The sequence below is a fragment of the Mesitornis unicolor genome, unplaced genomic scaffold, assembly GCF_000695765.1.
Source record: "Mesitornis unicolor isolate BGI_N332 unplaced genomic scaffold, ASM69576v1 scaffold4765, whole genome shotgun sequence".
In the NCBI taxonomy this organism is placed as follows: Eukaryota; Metazoa; Chordata; class Aves; order Mesitornithiformes; family Mesitornithidae; genus Mesitornis; species Mesitornis unicolor.
The window spans coordinates 84,870-107,328 of NW_010184670.1; the positions used below are offsets into that span (position 1 = coordinate 84,870).

Here is a 22,459-nt window from a genome sequence, read left to right on the forward strand (position 1 = left end):
CTGAACACTTTATTTGCAACAGTCTAACAGTCATCAACTGAGCAACACCTGAAACCTTTAAATGCCACATTTTTACATATATTGAAATGACAGTAAACGCAACAGTTGTTTTACTTGTAAGCACATGACAAAGTGATATACATCACAGATTTGCTGGTTCTCCTCACGTTCACCCATGTCCAGGGTCATCGTTCACCTGGATCTGAATGCACTTATTCCAAGAAAGTGGAATGTAATGAGGAAATATTAATGCATAAAATAAGGAAAGGCAAAAGAGTGATGTTCCCTCTTTAGCTTTGTAGCTGTAAAATATTTTATATCCCAATACGATATACATTCCAAGTTACCTGAGTTTACACTTCGAGAGAAGTACCTGAAGCTAGGCCATCGGGTGGGCACTGTGCAACTGTTGTGGCCATTTTTATTTTTTTTTGCATTGTGTGTATTACAGAAGTTAGAAACATAAACACCTGGATCAATTGTAAACATAATCCTGAAGTACAGTATTTTCCATAGGACACAACACAGCAAGACATTTTCTATTCAGACAGGCAACTTTTTTTTTATATATATATATAGAGAGCTTATTTATACTGTAGAATTTGAAACAGAACACAGGACACAGTACTAATCTGGTCAAATATACTATGAAATGCATAGTCTCCACTTAAAACGCTCAGTGATATATGGATTCTGCAGGCATTACTGCTTTCTCACAAAAAATGCTGAATATGAATTCTGTCCCTGCCAAGAACAGCCTTGAGATATTTTCTTTGAATGCTGCTAAGTATTTCGTGTTGTTCTGAACGGTTGCCACCTCATGCAGATGTATCTGAACTGTTATCTCCTCAGTCCTCATTTCAGGGCAGAGGCCTGCTCCACCTTGGTCTAGATTAACACATAGCTGTGAGGAGAGGAGTGGTCTTCAGTCTGAATTTCTTGCAAAAGCGGCTGCTGCTGCTGGGACGGTTGCTGTACCGGGACCTCCATAGAGTCCATTGTGCTGGTGTCATCCGACAGAGACGAGAAAGAGACCCGAGACGAAAGCTGCTCAACAGTCAGGGTGCTCAAAGCTGTGCTTTGACCAGAGTTTGGAGAGTTCTTCAGCGTTAGGTCTGAAGCGGGAAGGAGAGGGCCCAGAAGTTTTACAGGACAGAAAGCTGATCCGGTTGGGATGAAATTAACCTTGTTTTTGTCAGGACATGAAAAGAGAGGGGCTGAGACAGGCTGACGAGACCTACAACAAGAAAAAACATTATATACCTGGCCAACAAAGACAATTTGATCAATACATCATGAACTTTGTGGTTCTACATGTTGCTAAAATGTGAATGACAAGGAATGGGATTAATTGGACAAAGGGGCAAACATCTTCCATATTGGTAGTCAGCTAACTGATCCACAGCATGAAAAATAGTACTGTCACAAAAATGATTTGATAGTTACTGGATAAACATGCAACTTCCAGAAAGAAAAATCTGCAGTACATATGCACAGGAAAAAATGCCGCGGTAATTTAGTGTGGTGGAAATTCTTCTTTAATAAGAACAATGCAGCAACAACACAATCCCTTTGAAAGCCTCCATGAAACAGATCTCTCCTTTCCCATATTCTGTAATTTGTCTGGAGGCTTCCTTCTCAACCCAACATTGCTCCTTCACCAATCAGCAGGCAATGAATGCTGTTAGAGCAAGAAACGTCCCCTTCTTAATTCTTTCATCCGCAGGAGCTAAGCATGCAACCTCGACAGCATGTGCTGAAATACTGCTGGGTCTAGGGGAAAAAGGCATGATGTCCAAGAGTTTAATTTTCAATTTCTTGCTCAGTAAAAATATTGAGCAGAGTCTATGCCATAAGTATACTACCATCTACAAACACTTTACATAGGTTTCACTCCATTTTATATGTTTTATGCATATCAAAACATAACCTATGCTTGAAACTGATAGGAAATTATGACAAGGAGAGTTGCTTTTTTTCTAAGCCAATAACATTTAAAAAGTTAGTAAAAAAACATATGGAAAGAGGTTTATAAATGCTTAGGAAATTAAATGTACCTTATCTTTACTGCTTGGATTTTTGTTGCCTCTTATAAATGCACAAAAAGAGATCAAGCATAAAAGACTCCATTTCCTCTTCAAACCAACGTAAATACTTCAACTTCTCTTCTGTACAAACTCTAAGAATAGTTTGCTCCTGAAAAACTCATCAGCTGGAATAGTTTATTCATCTGCAGTTGAATCGGCTCAGTAAACAGGTTTACTGCTTTGCAGATACCAGCTGATATAAAAGGCATTACTTACGACATTTCCTCAAAGACCTTCACTCGCTCACATCCCTCTGGGGGCTCTCGTTTGAACATGTAGCTGTTGTTTGGTTTGGGAGATGAGGCATACTTGGGCAACGGTGAGCTACTCCCACTGTCTGAAAATTTAAAGCAGTTATATTACTAGAGATTGAGAGTGCTTTTTAATTAAATTCGATTTCCAAACAAGATGCCTTTTTTCACATTTAGCCACTATGCCAGTTTGCTTCTACCACAATGCTTCCTTTAGTGCAGGCTATTTCTAACACCCTTGTAAAGCACATTTCTTCTGAATAAAAGCTTCGGTGCAGCAGTAATCTATCATATAACAACACATAACAGGATGATATTTTTATCCAGAACACTGCAATTGGAACAAAGTAGAGCTGTGATCCTGGAAACAAATAGGTTCTTTATTACAGATCTCAAAAAAACATAAATAAACAAGGTAATATACAAAATACATGCAGAAGAATTATGAGTGGTAATGATAATACACCTTTTCTCACTGTATAAATAGTTATTGAAAATGTGTGCGTACAGCCTGTATCTTATTTTAAAACATAATTTGTCACTGGAATATTGACCTCATTAGTCTTATGAACAGTTCAGAAGTTGCAAAGAAGCAAAGCATGTTTGTAACACAGGTAACTGATACTTCAACATTACAGTGTCCTACTTTACTTGCTTCACAATTGTGAAGTTGTTTTAGTATCCAAAATAAAACTTCTAGAATTCAATTATCTCATCACTATTAACTATATGATACAGGTATTCTTCATAACTCCAGCTGTCTGTGGATATTTTACTAGGCACACTTAAAAGTAAAGGTGTAAAGATCAAGGACTCAAGGCAATAGGCAGATTTCTTTGTACTTCTCAGAAAATATAAGAGAAGGCTCAACTCTGGTAATGTCAGAAGCACAAAAGTTTGAAAAATTATGACTATGAAAGAGTTCACTTTCAACACTCATCTTGACAACTTGATATTCAATGCACTAAGGAAATAAAGTAGGTACAAAAATAATTACTCACAGAAAATTAGCTTTCTGCAGTGGCTTCTACCTTCTCAAAGAGCAACACCTATCTCAGGTTAGTGTTAGTGCTCCCTACTCTTTGCTTGGGCTTACAATCGAAAAATTTAAATGAAATGGCAAGTTAAAGAGGATCCCCCAACCTTACAAACACACCTTATTTGGAGGGAAAGAACTGTTCTTGCTTCAGCTCTTCTTGAGTATTTCCACCAATGTGGGCTACCTTACCACCTTTTTAACCCAGATACCTTTGTTTATTCTGCTGTTTTCCCACTCTTGCTGAAAAAGGACATGTGAACATCAACCAAAGCTTCAAGCACTACGATCTAGATTCACTGAGGCATATAAGGTTGTCTTTAACAGCCTGCAAACAGTAACTAATAAACATTTGTCTAACTGTGACACAAATACAACAGCTAATCATTAGAGATTTTGAAACATATCTGCTTCCTCTTACAGCAAGACACAAATCAACTCAAATGTCACACTTCCCTTTGGAGATTTACTATAAAAGATAAGAGAAAAAAACAGTTCAGGTGAACCTCAGTAGTGTATTGATTATTCAGCTCTTTCCTGCTGTAGAGTGAACACAGAACTTCTATTCACAGAATTTTAGGTGTTAACTGTACGAAGGCAGAAAAAGCTTAGAGACAATACAGATATTTGCCAAGCTGGGAGCATGATGGTCCTGTTGGCATCATTCCACTGTTGGCCCACACAATTCATTCCAAACACAGAAATCATTAACAGAACCCAGACAGTTTGTTTCCTCGTTCTAATATTTAAAATTGGAGATCCAAGTTTCTGTTTAAAAACTGTGAGACATTAAATGTGCTACTGTTCATTCCACCAAATAGTGGAAAACTGTGGAAGCACATCCAAGGAAAGAATCTAATTGAATTGAAAATTAAGTCAGCTCTTGGAAGATTCAGAGTCTTGTCTAGCCAGTTCAATTTTCAATCAATTTTTCAGTTTATTTAATCCTGTCTGGCTTAAATTTTCTATACAAGACAGCTGTTAAACAAGTAAAAAAAAATCGTATATTTTAGCCATTCTATATAATTTAACAATTCTGATTCTCTCTTTACCCTTCCAGCTTTACCAGCTTATTAAGTTGTTAGTTTTTCATTTTGACCAAACACATCACACTACTACTTGAAAAATACAGGTGGTTATTAGAAGGCTCACATGTACAAGCTTAGTGTTGGTCCTACACGTACAGCAGCAGTGCGAGAATGGAAGGGCACTGGAACAAGTGGCTACCAGTCAAAGTTGTAAGAGGTGAAATTTACAGCTTAAAACAGTCTCTTAAGTGCTAAACTGTCACATTATTAAGCCTTAATGACACTGCAGGTGTGTATCCTCAAACTGTGCTATTTACACTTGGTTTTTTATTGTCTCAGGGGCTGGAATGTGTGAGCCTTCAGGTCAGAGGACACGTTTGCATCTTCCATATTTCCACCAGTAGGGGGTGCTCTGCTGGCGTATTTCGACCAACTCCTCAAACTTTATGAGATGACAATGATTGAAGATTAACAGATGTAACCTTTAAAGCGAGTTTTGTTACCATAACCACATAGCAGACAATATGGAGCCTTATTGCATAGAATTTCTAAACATAAATATTCAAAATTGCTATAATTTGTTATCTAGAAAATGTTTCAGATTGTAATGAACACTAAAAATACTATTTTAACCAGAAGACTTAATACCGCAAATTTTAGCTTGCATATATTCCAGCAACAAAAAAGGCAAACTAAAAAAGAAACTGTAAAACAATTTTTGAGTGACAAAACTTAAAGGAAACAAGAAACACTACCAGTGACCCCTGGGAACTGTTTTGATAGGTTCAAAAATACCTTTGTTTCTTAAGATTATCCAAAGACTTCACATACAATTTTCATTTTAAGAACTATGAATCAGATGCTCAGAAGTTTAAAAGTATCCTCAGAGTTCATCTTCATGAACATGGTGCTTGTAAGAGCCTGCTAGCAACAGCAGAAATAAATACACAATGCTACACCAAAGCACCCAAGTCAAAAATCCCTAAAAAACAGGTTATGCTATTTTTGTATTAAAAAAGCAAATTTCATCTGCTATACCTTAGGATGCCTTGGAACTTTACCTATGTCACAGCTGCTAGGTATGCCTATATAGCACTCTAAATTACACTCTCGTGGACCACAGTATCACAGACCTAGTGAAACCGGTAGCTTTACCAGAGCAAGGCAGTCACTTACCTTGCAATAGCCCAATATTTGAAAACAAAATCATAAGCCAGGTGCCACTAACATACCTTCTCTCTCAGCTCTTCCCTCTCTGCTCCAATCTATATTTATTATCACTGCTCTGTTCGGAGCAGTACTGTGGGCCTTTCCTGAAATTTAGCTTTAACCTTCTTTTGTAAAAACTCAATAGATTTAGCAGCTTCTTGCAGAAATGTAAACCAAACAGCTGATACAGTCCACAGAGCAGCTGTGAGGGCCTCAGGCCAAAGCACAGCTTTGCACAAGAAATAAAAGATGCTTTAGAAATGTAAAGCAGTGCTGTGTCTGTACAGAGTGCTGGCTCCTCTCACTGCTCATGTCTCTCAGTCCAACTGCTAACCTTCCTTCCCTATTCAGCAACACACTCGGGAGCATTCATAAAGCTGATAATTATGTTTTTTAATGGTAAAGCCAAGTTTTTCCCGTAGAGAGGAAAATAAAACCTCAACTTGAGAAAAGTAACAGAAAAGTATCTCGGGTTTAAAATGTCTACATTTGGGTATCTGTACCCAAATGAATGTGTGTACGTATATATACATGCATATACTTAGATGCATTTTTCAAATCTTAACAGGCCTCACGGTAAACTTGCAACAGTTTTATTTTAGCATCATAAAAATCTTAAAGTAAAGGTGTGAAAAACTTAGTGAGCTTTGTTTTACAAAGCAGTTAGCATCCACAACAGATATTAATAAACTGTCTCTTAAAACTTGCTTATCCCTTATAATTTCTACCTTTATCCCTCATTTATCTATAATTTAACTACTTTGAAGATAACTTTCTTATTCAGAACAACTGGCCTCCAGGATGATAATGATCTGAGATGCCTTTCTGACTATACTTTTACAACCTTTGAACAAGTTACTTTCTGTTGGAAAACCACCATGCATTTTTCTAGTTTCTATCTTGTCCTTAAAGAATGAAGTTGTGATGAGCAAGTTCAAGCTTTTATCTTTCATAAGCACAGCATTAAGTATCTCACTTAAAACTAATTTTAAAATGCAATTATATTAACTTTAGAAAGCTGGCTGTTTGTTACAAACCTAGCATTAAAGCCAATCTTAAAACCAAAATCCACAAAGTAGTATCTACTCATTGTGAAGTTCAGCAATAAATTCTACTCCAACTAGCTGTTCAAAAAATACAAGGCAGGAGATAAAAGCCCTTGAAAAGCATTAAAAAGACTTCACTCCTTAATGCCAATAAAATCCCACTGAAAATTCCAATTTCTGTGACTACTAACTGCAAAAAGAATTACTCTTTTCATTTGCTCGCTTTTTAACTTTTGTTATCAGGACATATATGAATAAGTTTACCTGTCAAGATGTTTCCCTGTGTGTAAGTACTTTAGTGGATGTCTCTACAGTGATTCAGTCTTGACAACACATTACAATTCACATGTGTACTATATGAAAGAGAAGTTGGGGAGTAGCAGGGAACTAATACCTGTTATTTTTGGAGCACGGCCAACTATCATGTTGAGCTAAGACTTCTACATTGATGTGGTTAACTTACACCACGTGCACATACCCACCCCAAATTCCGGATCTAGGCAGGTGGATTTGTTTTCCACTACTTCCTTTTAAATACAAGATAGGAAAGCAATACTTTTCTGAAACCAAGAAAAGCTATTCTTTCTTCCACTGCCTTCCCCAGTCTTACTCCCAGGTTACTTTAAGAATTAACAAACACGGAATATTTACAGAAAAAGCTTAACCTTACTTATAACCTCAAAATACTGCTGTCTTGAGCTCATTAGATCAGTAAATCTACAGAAAATCTTAAACTTTTTGTTTCTTCTGTGAAACTTACTACTCTTAGCTTGCACATTTTACCTGCATCCCTCCAAACTACAGACTATGTTTGCAGCTGATAGAAGACTTAAGTCTAGCTGACCAGATGCCCAAGAATGATTTCATTAGTAAACAGTTGTCCAAAAAAAAAAAAAAAAAAAAAAAAAAGGTCTTTTTACACTGGTGCCTAGATTTTCATATTACATGTTCCGTCAGTAACTCTTACTTACTGAAACTCCAGTTTACTCCCTCTATAAAAGAAACAAATTACATTTTACAGACTTTGAAAAAAATGCAGGATATTTATATATAAGCACAAAGTATTCAGAAGTTTTGGGTTGTTATACAACATACAAAGACAAATAATTACTCTCCATCACATTGTTCAAACTCATATCTGAGGTCCTCACCAAACAGCTTCAAGTGGAATGTAGGAGTTCAGAAACAGAGTACTTCTAAAAGTAATCCAAAAACTTCACCACCATTTTGATCAGCAAGTAACTCACCCATGATGAATATATAGTCTACCACAAACCTTCTTGAAACCCTTTCTAAACATAAACATGTTACAATCTGAATTCTTCACATTAGAATCTTCATAAATAGTTAAGACTGTTTGCTGTGCTCCTCTGACATATTTATGGAAGATGTTTGTGAAGTTTCACAAACAAGAGGGGAAAAGATATGTAAACAAACAAAAGCAATTTTAAGGTAAATCCTCAATCCCTTCACACCAACCAAACAGAAACAAAAACTGATGTAATGAGTAAAATGAAGGTAGTTGTAAAAGCAGGACATCACATGCCTCCCATAGGTAAAGGCGGGCCATTCTACTCTCACCTTTATCACGGTCATAGAGTAAATCTTCTGTTGAGCAAGGACTCCCATCCTGAGATTCAGGAGGGCAAAAAGGAGAGACACATGGTGAATGACTGCTGCAGCTGCTGCTGCGCTCCTGGACAGACGGAGTCTGTGTGTCAATGCTTCGTGTGCTACTGCTACGATAGTGAGCAGGTAACGGAGCCCTTCGACCGTCAGGGATATCCAAAGGCTGCAAGAGAAACAAGCAGTTTTGGTTACAGAGAAAAGATCAAACTTCTAAGCAACCTCAGCCTGTAGCACTCATAATCAAAGTAACCAGACAAGACTTTAAGAATAAGCCAGCTGTTACACAAGAAAATAGCACAATGTACAATGGACACAACATACATTAAATACACTGAATGCTGGGACAATGTGCAGATGTTCTAGGCCAACTATACTCTACTTATGCAGAGTTAACACCAGAATGCACTTCAATGCACACTAGTATAATGTTTTTATGCTTTTTTCCGATATTTTTTAAAAAGCAAGCCTCCCCAACAAATAGATCTCTAATTACACTTAGTAATACAATTTTCAGTAAAGGTCACTGTTATTATGAAGGAAAAACAAGTACCTTATAGAGATCACATTTGGATACAAGGGAAAGTAGAAAATGTCAAATACAATGGCACGCTATCGCCAACTGCATTACAATTACAAATGAAACCGTCCAAGTTTTGCCGCTAAGTCGTAACTCTCCAGCACACCTCTACATTCCCTCCTTCACTTCTACAAGTGACCTCTGAGAAAATGGTAACCAAGCAGATGATGCACAGCCTTATGTAAGGTTCACAAGCTTTGTCTTGAACCAGAGCTAGCAAGCACTGCCTGCTCCTGTCAGCCTAGCTGGCACTGGCCAGAGTGATCTCGCATCCCATTCTGCAATACACTGCGTAGACATCTTCACAGCAGTAGATTGGCAAGCTCTGCTTGTCCTTCCCAGCGGAAAATAAGCTTTATCATGAAGACAGCATAGCTTTAAGCATAAGAAATCAAACAAGAATTACAGTTTTGCTTAGAAGTGAAGGGGAAATGCCTGGAAGATTTAAATATCATTCTTATCCTCACTTCAATGAGAATTGTATTCAAGCCATAGAGAATAGCTTAGATGTTCTAGCTACTAAAAAGTAATGTCTTTTTCCTTCTCTCTTCAAGTGAAGATTTTATTTTATTGCTTTCATCTTCCCTATATATCCCAAAACTCTAATAGCTTGTTTCAGAACCTAAAATTCAACCCAACACTTTTGCTAAAAATGAGGACATGAAACCCTATTGGCTGAGTATTGCCTTCTCCCCTTTTCAGCAACAGTCTATCCAAAAAACCACCACATATTATACAAAGAGGCAGAGACATAGCAGAGTGAGAAGATCCTTGTCTTTTTATGAGCCTTCCAGTTAATACCATTTCACATTTCAATTAAGAGCAAAGAAACAGGCTATAAAGAATATTACAGTTGCTGCATCAAATGCTGGAGTTTGGACACAGCTGTGTGGTCTGTTCCAACAGCTCGGTTCACTTTGCACATGCGTTACAACATGACTACGTGTTGCCATTCCCACCAGCCCAACAGGCCATGACTCATTCGATGCACAAGACAGACTTGAAGTATTATATAATTTGCTACACAGACAGAAGAGAGGTAGAAAACAAGACTGAAGCTGTAAAAAGAAAACAGTCTCATAATGTAACCAAAAAAATAACTGCCATGCAGAACAGCGTTTTTATTTCTGTCTCTGCCACAAAAATTCTGTGAAATGCCAGGAAGTCATCTGAAGCAACTTCTATTTTTTATGGTATCTTTTTGGGATGCTCAGTTTATATAGTACTGATTTGCAAAAAAGTCTTCAACATTCATGGATGCAGGAGATTATGAGAGCTGCACTTCAAGCTCCTAACATGGCATGCAGTATCCTGAGTTACCTAAAGAATCACGTTATAAAAGCCTGATGGTTTTGTGTTTCTCCATCCATAAAGTACAGATAATACCACATTTCTTCTCACACAAGTGTGATAAAAAGAGAAACAAATTTCAGACACTCTCCTTTTATATAGAAGCTAAAACTCTGGAAGAAATTCAGATTTCTGACTGCAAAGCAAGGTTTAATTGTGAGCATTAAGACAGATATGTAACAAGGAGAAAATAAAAACACAGAAGAGCTGCTCATTAAGCGGATATACTGTGCTCTACGTAACAGGTAAAGCAAGGATTCCAGGGAGGGAAAAAACCAGTAAGCGATCACATAATTAAAGACTTCAGGATAACACAGATGTTCTTCCACACCTGGAGGAACAACATAGTCTTGTATAGTCAGGAAGTACGTCCTAAATCACATATTTCAACCTCCACTGAATTAAAACGAGGTACAAAAAGTTATCCATATTTTTAGACATGCCTCTAAATATACACACTAGTAGAAAAAGCAAAATATTTATTACTCTTTCCAAGTAAAATAACTTTTAAGGCATAGAAAATGCCAGCAAATACTTCAGATTACTGTGCTTCTGTATTTAACTTTCCCTTAATATTGAATCCAAGTTTTAACAAGTGCAAAAAAATTTCATGAAAATATCAACTAGAAGTATTCCACTTTTTAAAAGCTCTATCTATTAAATCTGATCAACATTAAAAAAATACTTTAGAAGCTACTTACCTTGAGTCATGCCTAAACTATTCTAAAAACTGAAGTACTCAAAATCTTACAACATAAGAAATAGGGTAACTAATTTGGTACAGCTGCTATTAGTTTTCATAACACAATGTATGGAAACCAACTAGAAATTACTTCATTCTATATACCAGTTTTTTGGTTGGGTGGGGTTTTTTTGTTGTTTTGCAGTTGTGTGTGTTTGTTTTTTCAAGAGTGCCCAGTTATATACAAACCTTATGTGAAATGCCTTCTGACAGGACACCTGCCAACCCCTATGGCCTATGGGACAGTGTGTTCTTGGACACAGTTACATACTATCCCCATCTCCCTGCAAAGGTATGGAAACGCTCAATTTGACAACACTACATATTTCTCAATAAACTGTTACAATTCACCACATTGTTTTCAGCATCCATCTTTTTGCTGGAAAAAAAAACAACACCCTACTTAGTAGCATCAGGAATGCTACTATGACGTAACAGCAATGTGAGCCTTAAAAACAACCTGTTCTCCATGAGCCTTACATCTGTTTGAGGCAGCTTTTTGAGAGGAAAGCATTCAATGCTTTTCATTTAAAAACTGTTCTCTAGACTGGAACACAAAAGTGGACACAGGAGAGTGCTTCTCTCTGCTAGCATCAGTGCAATGTATTAGATAGGGTGCAAGTGCAAAAAACCCATAACGTATCCTGGGAAGGAGCACTTGGGGAAAAAAGACTTTTCAGATGCAGGATATAAAGATTTAAGGAAAGATCCTCTGCATCTGTGCAAATTAGAAATGTCCTTTATTACAGGATTAAGTTTTCTGATAGGTACATAAACCCACCTTGCTATATTTCCACAAGCATTAAAAATCAAACAAGAAATACATTAAGAATTTTGCTTATATTGTGTGATAATCCATCAAAATGGCTTCATTTCTAATTACTTCTGTATACTTGAAAGATAGCGATAGTTCTCACAATACTTTTATCCTAACAGGACACTTAAGAGAGTGCCCATATCCAGCTACAACGTACTTTCCCTTATTTTCACAATGTGCTCCGTAAGAGGGAACCTCTTACTCCTCACTCCCTACAATAACTTCACCGTCTTCTCGTACCAAAACCTCCAACATCTGTGCTGCGGAGTCAGAGCAGGACAAAGAAAACCATCACAATTTCCTTTTCACGTTATAAAACAGGAAGGAAAAATATATCCAGGATCTTTAATTCATTTTCTAATGCATTTATTAAAACTTTATTAATAATCTTGAGGAGAAAGAGGCAATTAACAAATTACTCAAAAAAGCCAACTTTAACTTGGTTTTATGAAAGAAAAAAAAGAGAACACCTTCAGCTAACTAAGCAAGATAAGTGACCTGAAAAAAAATACACATGCATTGCTAAACTGAAAAGAATTAAATATTTGGAATGTTTTGAACACTTACAACGCAATCCCACTAAACTTTATGGTTAGATTATTAAAAGGTAATGACAATGACATTACTGTATCATCAGCTATCTCTGTAAAACACAAAAATAACAAGTCTAATGTCTACAATAATTTTTACTTTCATAAGTAAATGTACATATGTAAGTACAATTTCTATTATCACTAAAATATTTTTTTTAAAAAAACAAGCATTTCAATGAACTAACACAATTAAGTCAGCACGAGATAAAACAGAAGACATATTCCAAATCAATTTAGACTTTTTTTTTTTTAAGAAGTAGGATTACAGAAATTCAAGTCAGCAAGAGGGAAAACAGGAAGTATGTAACATCATACCCTACAAAACAAAAAAAACCCCAAGTCTAAAAAAATAAATTGATTTGTGTATCTGAAGACTAAGCAAGGAAGTACGAAACTGGTAGGAAAGATTCACTGGTTACCTATTTTAACTGGGAGCTAAATTTAAAAAAAGTAATTCAAGTAACATCCATAAAAATGCTTAAACCTTAAGCTTATTTTTGTCCTATATATCACCTACTCTGATATCAATATATGAACTAAGAAACAGTCTGTTAAAAAAGAAAAAATACAAGTTTATACTGAAGAGATGAGACACTAATAAAAAAAATTCAGGAACAGTAGACTAAAATTTTAAAAGTTAACAGAACTAAAATGCATTTTCTTTTACTTGGGACAGCCTGCCCAAATGTGGTTATCAAAACAAAATGGATGAAATCAGAAAAGTATTAATGTAGTAGTATCTAATTTTAAAATAAATTTGAATATAGATATTTTTTTTTTAAATGTAGTGAGCTGCACCTAAAAGAAACGTAGTATTCCTTCTCAGTGTTTTTAGCACGCTGTTTGTTATTCCCCAAATCTTTCATGGCAAATTAATACAGATTCACAAAAGGGCACAAAGTGTTTTATGCAGCTGGATAGATTAATTCATATGAAAATTAAGGTTTGAACTGTTAAAACTGTGAAGTAAACATGGAAACAGATTAAGAAAAAACAGCTGAAAATCTAGATGCACACCAATCTTACAAGCGAGTCAACAGAATAATTTATCTTTCACACATCACCCAAAGCAACCAACTACCTTTGATTGCTATTTTAAAACATTTTCTAAAAATACATGCTACAGCTAGAAAGAATGGCAGAAAATTGAAAGAAAACCAAATTGTTTCACTAGCGGTGAAACTAATGAAGTTTGGTTTCCTATGGTTTCTCTTTTGTTCAGTAACTCCTAACCTTTAACCCAGCTGCCCCAACTCCCCCAAGATAAAAAGAAGCTAAATTCTTATATGAGGAGAAAGTTTACCAGCAGTAACATTGAGTAAATTACTCTTATTATGATCTTCCATACGTAGGCTATTAGACCCAGGAAACTCAAAGCCAGGGCTAGGAGTCCCACTTCAGGTCCCACTAGGCCAGACCTCACAGAAATTAACAGTACATGGCAGGAGACAATCCTCTGCCCACAGAGATGAACTTGACTTCAAGGGCAATGCCTAATTTATCACTTTCTTTTGTGTCTGAGGACTCCCCCCAGTTAGATGTTTGGAGAAAGGGCTCACTATTGCCTTGGTTGCATAAACTGCTGAGCACCTCTGGCCCCACTCCAACAATGCACTTAAGTATGTGCTTAACTGTTCTGCTGGATCGGAGCCAGTACATTCAGTAACTTACAAGACCGAGTTCTGCATCCCAAGTAATAAGCTGTTAAAGCTCAAGGACAATATTTATGAAGATGATTTGTCTGATAAATAAATGACATGTCCCCTAAACATCGGAGATTACAGCCCTAGCCATAGCAACATCAGTGGTGGCACTGGAATACATAACTTTTTATACTCTTCGGAGGTGGTGCAACAAGGTTTATTGATTTGTGCTTTCCGTCTCAGTTTATCTGTTTATTTCTTTCTTTATTTCCTTGTTACAACACATACCCCTTTCTAAAGGAATGAGACAGCCTTAGGAAAGCAAACTTAGCACCAAACATCTACTACTACAGTATTTCATTCTTAAGATTGCTTTGTTCACACAACTACATCTCTGGAGAAGCCAAGATTATTCCAAAGCTTAAGTTAACTGCTGAAATGAAGTACTACAAATATCAAGTTTTGGAATCTTAAACCGCTGATTAATGTTTAATAGCTTGACTTGTACACTGAATTGCTATTAAAGGCCATTCATAGGAAAAGAAACTATATCTTAGAGAAGATTAGAAAAAACAGCAGAGCAGTTTATCCCACAGCAGAAAATTTTCATTGGCTATTTAGGAAACAGTGGCTGTAAACCAAGTATTTCACATTTTAAGTGTCATCTAAGCACTTCAGTGCTCCTCAATGACAATTCCAATGTTCCAGCTCTCCCACACAAGCAAAGCTGCCCCATTTGTCAGTATTTTCCACACAGAGATCTCCCATGACAGATCACAGTGGTTTCATGGAAGTAAAACGGTTCACATTCAGTTTATGTAAGAAAAGCATTAAAACCAAAAACCAGACCATAGTACAGAAAACTTAAGTCTTGCCTAAGAAAAAGAAAGCAAAACGGAGACAGTTAATTAATCTCTCCTCTAATCTCCAATTACTTACTACTGTAGCCTGAAGTATTTAAATTTCCAAGCATTTGCATTATGTACAAAAACTTTCAAGTTCCCTACAGAAAGAGCATTCTAGACAAAGTATGCTTAGACAGAAGCCCTTAAAAAAAAAAACAACAAAACAACAAAAGACCAAAAACCAAAATAAAAGAAACCACCCTTCCCCCCAAAAAAACCCCAAAAAAGCCCCAAACAAAAAAAACCAACAAACCCAACCCAAAAAACCAAACACTATCATAAAAAAGCAAAATTTTCAAACAAACAATTATTTGAAGAAAATTACTTGTAATTGCAGCCATGAGGAAAGTTTCCCATATGTTTATAGATTATGAAGAAAAAGCACCCATAAACATATAAATATAACCTTACCTTTGATACTTCTTCTTTTCCACTGTTTTCCTTAATGAATACTTTTTCCAGTTCAGGGCTTATTCCTTCTACATTACACGGCACACGTGAAACAGTTGATTTTGGCACTGAAATGTTTGACAGTGGCATAGGGACTGATCTGGAAATAGAAGTCTAGAAGGCAGAGAGCAATATGACTTGGAGTTGGAAAATGGAATACAGACAGAGGTCTGAGACCACAACTAAGAAAACTAAAAAATAAGCAGCTGTGTATCAGTTTTGCCATCTAGAAGGCCATCTTTAATTGGCAAGTCTAAATAAAAAGAAATGCTTGAATAAACTAAAAGCCACTAAAATCACCTCTATTAAACTCAAAGAAGTGTTCCAGAATAAAAGCATTCTTCTGCTTCACTTTTCGATAAATAGTCAGGTATATGTGCTTTCCAGATTTATAGACATAATATGCAGTAAGATGATGGGGAGCATGCTGGGTACTGGTGCTGATGGTTTAACTGGGATCTAAAAGGCATTTCCCAACATTCCAAAAGCTTAACCACTCAACTGAAATAGTCGCTTAATGCACTTTTATTCTCTTTTGGATAGCTTTAGTGAATGAAAAATAAACCATTCATTCTGAACCTTTAATTTCATCAGCATATAGCTTTTCAGAACTTTACGTCAAAGTTCTTAAAATAAATCACTTGGAGTTTAAGAATCAAGCATGTAAATAAATACAAGTATGGTTTTCAGAAAAACCAGTTGGAGTGAAGCTGTGTTACCAACAGGAATCGCTCACAAGAGTGCACATGTGTCTTGTGCAGTCAACCTCCAAAGCTTTACCGTGGCAGCAGCTACACAGCACAGATGCACCTACACTGACAACCATGAATAGTTTTCACTTCCCAATATATGTTCTCCTCTTGTTCACACAATCACAGGATGCTTAAGACAAAATATAAATTTATTTTTTCTGAGTTCTTGTCAAATGAACCTTGCACAACGTGCAGTTCCAAAGGTGCATGTCACTTGTGTGGAGGCATTCTCTGATTCTGACAAAACATACTGCCTGCACACCACCTTCCCACAGTGGTGCCAGAACAGCTAACTTCACTGGCCTCATCAGAGAACATTTTCTTGAGAAATCAAAATGTTGCATAAGCCATGACAAAGTGAGCTTCAAGTGCTCAAAAATATTCCTTTAAGGCATATGTCCTGGGTAGACTTCAGTCTGTGCCAAAGACCATTTTTATTGTGACTATAAAAAGTGGCACAGGTACCTGCAACAGCTTACTTTGAGATGGAACGCAAAACCCTTTTCTATACAAAATGTAGTGAGACCCTTTGTTATAGAAGCATAAAGTTTCAGGAAGGATATAAATTTCCTGTATGTCTTCATCACAAGATTAGGTTTTAACCTTGAGTTTTTGTCTAAACAGAAGGAGGAACATAAGGGATCATTCATCACAGCTCAACCTCTTAAAAACATCAGCTATTTAAAAAGGCAGTCAGGAAATACAGTGACAGAACCAACATTTCAGGAGTTCAAATAGTGGCCTGTTAGGAACATGGGGTCCAAGTTAAGGATCAACTGTAGGTGAAATTTAATCAGGACTCAAATGTCTGTACTGTCAAATGAGACAATATTAACTACTTTCTACAAGTGGCTTAAGGTTCACAAAGTGAACTGACTGAGCCTTGCCTGAGCTTTAGAACTTGTAATTGGGCTTCAATTTTGTTGGCAATTTATAATGGCTAGAACATACACTGCATGAGGCAGAGAATCTGGTTCACTGCCAGGTAATTTGGCCAGGTAGTTTCTCCAAAGCTATTCTTCATATGTGTCAGCATCTCTATAATAGGAGAAATAAACGTACACTCAGAGCACAGGCAAATTTTTCAAAACTTTGTGGAACATGACAATGACCTGAAAACAAAAGTTGTCTTAGCCAGACTTGTGTTAAAATTATCAGCTATATTAAAATTTGCCCAAACTCACACATCACTTTGAAAAATAGGTAAATAATAAGACAAAAGAAAACAGAAGATGTCATACTATGAGCCTGAGCTTAACCTCACAGAGAGGAGGATATCGAATCCATAGACTGATAGCTAGAGACAAATCCTGTCATCATAGTGCCCTCACTGGTACAGAGCATAAGAACGGTCATCAACACAATTTGGACAGAAGATTTTGCATCCTAAACATTATGTCTGATTAAGGTTTTACAGTACGTAACAGTATCTGGAACAAGAACAGGTTGGTGATAGCAATTTTTTCATTTAAGGTGATGGAAACACTCAAAAATATACTGTAACAATTGTACTGCAATTAGCCAGTGCAACCACAAACTCTCATGCTAGAAGACAGGATCCTGTCTACCAGGACCGCCATAACAACCAACAGGTATGTCCTAGCCAAAACCATGAAGAAAAAGACTTTTATCCTGTGTGTCACAGATTCTCCATTCAGTCACCAGGAGCGGGGTACTGTGGCAAGCACCATCTTCATGTCAGTTGAGTTTAAATTCAAGATGAATTATTACTTTCCTTTTTAGAAAGTAAATACCATCAATTTCCTTGATGTCCTGTGGAAATCACCTCTCTGGCCAGGAACTGAGCAATAAGCAAAGTATCAGAAAGATTCCTAAAATGGGACGCAGAAATGAGATTTTCCTTCAAATCTCTGGTGATACAGTGTTGCTGTCTTTTACTGATGAATACATGGTAAGATGAATTACAAGTCTGTTTGTAACAAGCCAGTTAGTTTCTGCTTGCTGCTCAAAGACCGATCAATAGTTAGGCTGTCAATCCAGACTGCTTACTCTTGGTACTTTCTTTTTATTTTCCATTTTTATTTTTTTTAACCAGCTCAAATGAAATTGAGTTGTGAAACTGATAAGCAAATACCTTCCAGAGGAACAGACTTTTGAAAGCGCACCGCAAAAATTAGTCTTGGAAGCAATTATGTATTCTTGGAAATGCAGTCTGATCTGGCCATGCTCAGAATTTTTACAGCATTGTAATATATTTTAGTTGCTATCCTGCTGCAACCCTTCTTTCTTTTATTACATGACGACTATCAGATAAATTTCAGTGATGAAGCAATGGTATCAGGTTGTTAAGCACTTCAGCATAACACATAAGAAACAAACAGAAGAAAGATGGGAAGAAACAGCAGGCTGTTCAGCCAACCCTGATTAGGTGGGAGGCTGTTAATACAAATAAGTGTCTACTTACCTGAGCCTGACTGATTGCTATGTGGTTGCCATGGAGAGGTGACTGACGTTCTTTCTCTTTACTGTGACGACTGCTCTGCTTACTGCGCTGGAGCTGCTGCCTCAGTTTGGCAATCTGCTGGAAAGAAGTTCAGGTGAAGAGATAATGAGTTATTGAATGGATCACTGCTCAAATCTTCCCATATGAAGTGAATCACAGACATCTGAAGTCCTCTTTGGAGGATTTTACAAGCATATGGGATTGCCTTCCCTTGAGGCATGAACAATGAAGCTTCTTTCTGGTTATTAGATACCTTCTTCAAAGTATCTGCCCTATTTGCCAACCTGAATATCACAGCAGGCTTAGTTTAATTACTAAACTTCCTTGTTTACAAACAAAAGTAGTCATAATGACAATTTGTAGTAATTTCTGGCCTATAAGTGGTTTAAACTGGGGATTATGAAGCCTACTTATTTCATCTTAAACTGAACCAAAGTTTTCAAATGAGAATTCATCGTAAAAGCCAAAAACCTTCACAAACATCTGGCAATCAATATGCATTGCTCATCTTGGATAACTTATTTAATACATTTAATAGCACTTTCCTGCAGGCTAGATCACAGATGCTTTCAGGCAGATGGAATTATCTTTTCTGCTGTCTGCTGAAAAGATGTCTAATCAAAAGTTACATATTTAAAGGTCAAATGCAACTAAAGCCATTATCCATTTGACCTGCTCCTTAACAGAAACCAAAGAATTTCATCTGGTGATTCCTCCACTTATTTATTCCTCCTGGATTATTTCTACATGAAAGACAGTATTTACCTCTATAGGCATTATCTGAGAAGTTCAGACTATGTGCAAACTCACACAACAGGTGCAGACACTTCCTTAAGACTGGATAATTTTTTTCTTTGGGCTCAAGTCCCACTATTCCTCATGCTCAGCACACTGGCATATAAGGCAAAGCATGCACAGCCTCTTTTCATTTTTAACTCAGCTAGAAAGACAATTCTTAAAAACCTGAAGGGCAAGTAAAAGAGAAGTGAATGCACACAGAATTCATATTTCCAAGAACTTCATCAGCTGGAAAGTAATCTCTCTTTCTGAGTGACAGCTTACAAGTACACGCATTCTGAGGTTAACTCCAAGTACTTAAATGTATCACTAGTGCTCTTGCAAAGCAACTCTGTGGTAGAGAATCACTTCACAATGTCAAATATGACAGTGCTTGGTGAAGAGGTTTGGATGGAGCTTTGCTCCAGGCTGTGGACTTCTTTTGGTGACATCTCTGGTATCACTCACAAAAGAAGGATCCACCTGTAAGGCTTCATATCAGGTCTTGCCACAGCTCATTACCCATATTCAGAGAACTACTGCTCAGAAATGGCTGAAAACTTTGATTTCACCAACAGACAAACAGTTCAAATTTCCAAAAGAGTCTGTGTGCAGAATACATTAAGAAAGAGCCCTAATACAACTCAGCTTCAAGCACAGATGAGCTAGATGTAGAGAACTGGGAGACTAAGCTCTTGACAAAATGTGCTACTCGGGCACCATGTTGGAAGAAACCTTCTGTAAGTCTGAAGACTTTATCTCTACCAAAAAAAAATTGTCCAGCACTTCCCCATTCTCCCTGTAGGAGTAATGACAATTAGGAAACTTGGCTCCATAGAGAGGTGAAAAAGCAAGCAGGTAACCAGTCTAGTAAGTATACATACATCCATAAAGATTTATGTCTTACATCAGAATGTTGGAGAATGGGGAGAACAGGGACTAATCTTCATCTTCCCCTTTATAAAGTTAAAAACAGTTGAGAAAAATTATGCCCATATCAGAAGACAGCTGTGGACTGAGATGGCTGGCTACAAGAACAATCAGAAAGCAGGGAGAGTGCTGTATATAAATCTTTCATTTCTGCTGCCTCTCCTTGATGCTGTATGCTTTCTCCTAGTTAAAGAGTTAAATACCCTATTTTTTTATTTAAATGAAAACTGGCTTTTTGAGGTTTCCTCAGGAACATGCCATAAAAAAAATACCTATACAATTCAGCTCAGAGATCTGGCTGACTAATTTCTGTTACAAACAGCTTGCAAATCCTTGAGAAGATAGCACCTCAGTGTCAAAATTGGACAGCAAAAGCTTTAAAGGGAGAGCGCTGATAGACTGGTACATCTCTAGGTTCACCAAAACATTGAAGCTCTGATATCCTGAAAGGAACCACGGACCCCTGGAACCTGAGGTTCTCTCAGCCATCTCAAGAACATGTATATTTTGGCAGTCAGTAGGTTCTTGACTATAACAGAAAGAAAAGGCTTCTTGGGTCACTGGGGAGAAAGATAAAGATGAAAACTTGCTGAAGAATCTTACTGTGTATCTGGAGCTGTTACGATCACCTATGCCAAACTTGCAATGCAGTGAAGAAACAGATATGCCTTCTCAGATGAACTGTCCTTAGCCCTGAATTTGAAGTACCATAGCTTTCCATGATGTGGTAGTTACTATCAGACAAAAAAAGGGAGGAAGGATGGACATACAAAAAAGAATCTGCCATTTCTTATTCATCCTCCAGACTGGGAGACAGAGGCTCTCCAGCAGAGACAACCCAGCTTCAGAGCAGCCACACTAAGCAGGCAGTGGTACCAAGCAGACAGAAGAATCATCCAAACTAAATTACACTCCATCTCTTCACTACAGGGAGTCCACAGTGAAGCTACCACTTGCTAAATCTAATCCTGAATTCCTAATAGCTTTTTTCTTCTACAAGATTACCTTTTTATTGCCAATTATTTTCCATCTCAAAGTCACTACTACTATCTGGAAGAAGTAGCTGTGTTAGCTTCCTAGAAATTTATCGTCATCATCTTCCTAAGCAGCAGAAAAGCATAACCAGAGCATCAAACACAACCAAAATGAGCTGCAGATGGGTATGAAGTACACTAATCCTAGGAAAGCAGATACAATTTGTATAGTGAGGATGGAGTTTGAAACATATGCATTGACAGCACCTGCTTTACCAGGTATCTCAAAGAAGCAGTAGATCCTGTCTCGTGGGCACGTGACTGATGCAACTAATATGACCACATTTTTAAAAAATGGAAGTTTTCAGCCTTTCCTCTTTCAGTGACCATTCTCTACAATGTTGTTGATGTATCAGACTCTTCTCTTTGATGTATTTTAAAGGTATTTACAACAAAAACCTCACAAAAAACCCAAACCCCACAAAAAACCCAAAAAAAACCAAAAAAACAAACAAGAAAACACAAAGATCAGTACATCATAACAGTAAAGGACCCATATCAGGTTATTCAGGACACAAACTTGCAGTTCAGGCCTTGACGGTTTACTGTCAGAGAAAATTTAAGATGCTCAAAGATTATTAAACAAATAAGAAATTAGGAAAAACCCTATAAACATATTTTTTCGCTTTAATATTTTTACAGTTAGAAGTGTACTTGAAATTATTACAAATTTTGTCTATACTACTCATAATATGCATGCAGTCTAATATAACTAATGGCATAAACCTGAGAAATAAGCAAATTAGGTTGGTTCTTTACAACACTGAAACAATCTGAGTATCCCGATAAATTTTCATTCGAAGATGCAGACTAATAAGAAGGAACATGTCAGGTCTCACTGTTCCTGTCCATGCTCAATATTTACCAGCTAATAGGCTGTATTTCTACAAGTCAGATTACACAACATAGTAACTTTCTATTGCTGAACAAGTCAAACTCCTTAATAATGAGAACAAGCTCCAACTCATCCATGAACCATTTGTTAATAAACAAGTTAACCAGTAGGTCAAAGAGTAAAACAAGCATTAGAAATTCACCCCAAGCTTTTGAATACAATCTTTTGATTGGTATATGAAAGCACATAAGAAGTGCAAGCTCTCATATTTGATTCTCTTTTATTCCAAAGTCCTTTTCAAGTA

At 36.9% G+C, this 22,459-nt stretch overlaps 1 protein-coding gene across 1 annotated transcript in view; it reads right to left on the reverse strand.

Moving 5' to 3' along the window:
* Nucleotides 1-418: 418 nt before the first annotated feature.
* GLCCI1 (glucocorticoid induced transcript 1) overlaps nt 419-22,459 on the reverse strand; it is a 52,003-nt gene continuing 29,962 nt past the window's right edge. Inside the window, exons 4-8 of the mRNA XM_010184528.1 lie at nt 18,541-18,657; nt 15,325-15,477; nt 8,239-8,449; nt 2,304-2,424; nt 419-1,237 (exon numbers count right to left, since the gene is read on the reverse strand). Of these exons, the coding sequence (XP_010182830.1) occupies nt 889-1,237; nt 2,304-2,424; nt 8,239-8,449; nt 15,325-15,477; nt 18,541-18,657 (951 nt within the window). The 3' untranslated portion in view covers nt 419-888. The remainder of the gene's footprint in view (nt 1,238-2,303; nt 2,425-8,238; nt 8,450-15,324; nt 15,478-18,540; nt 18,658-22,459) is intronic.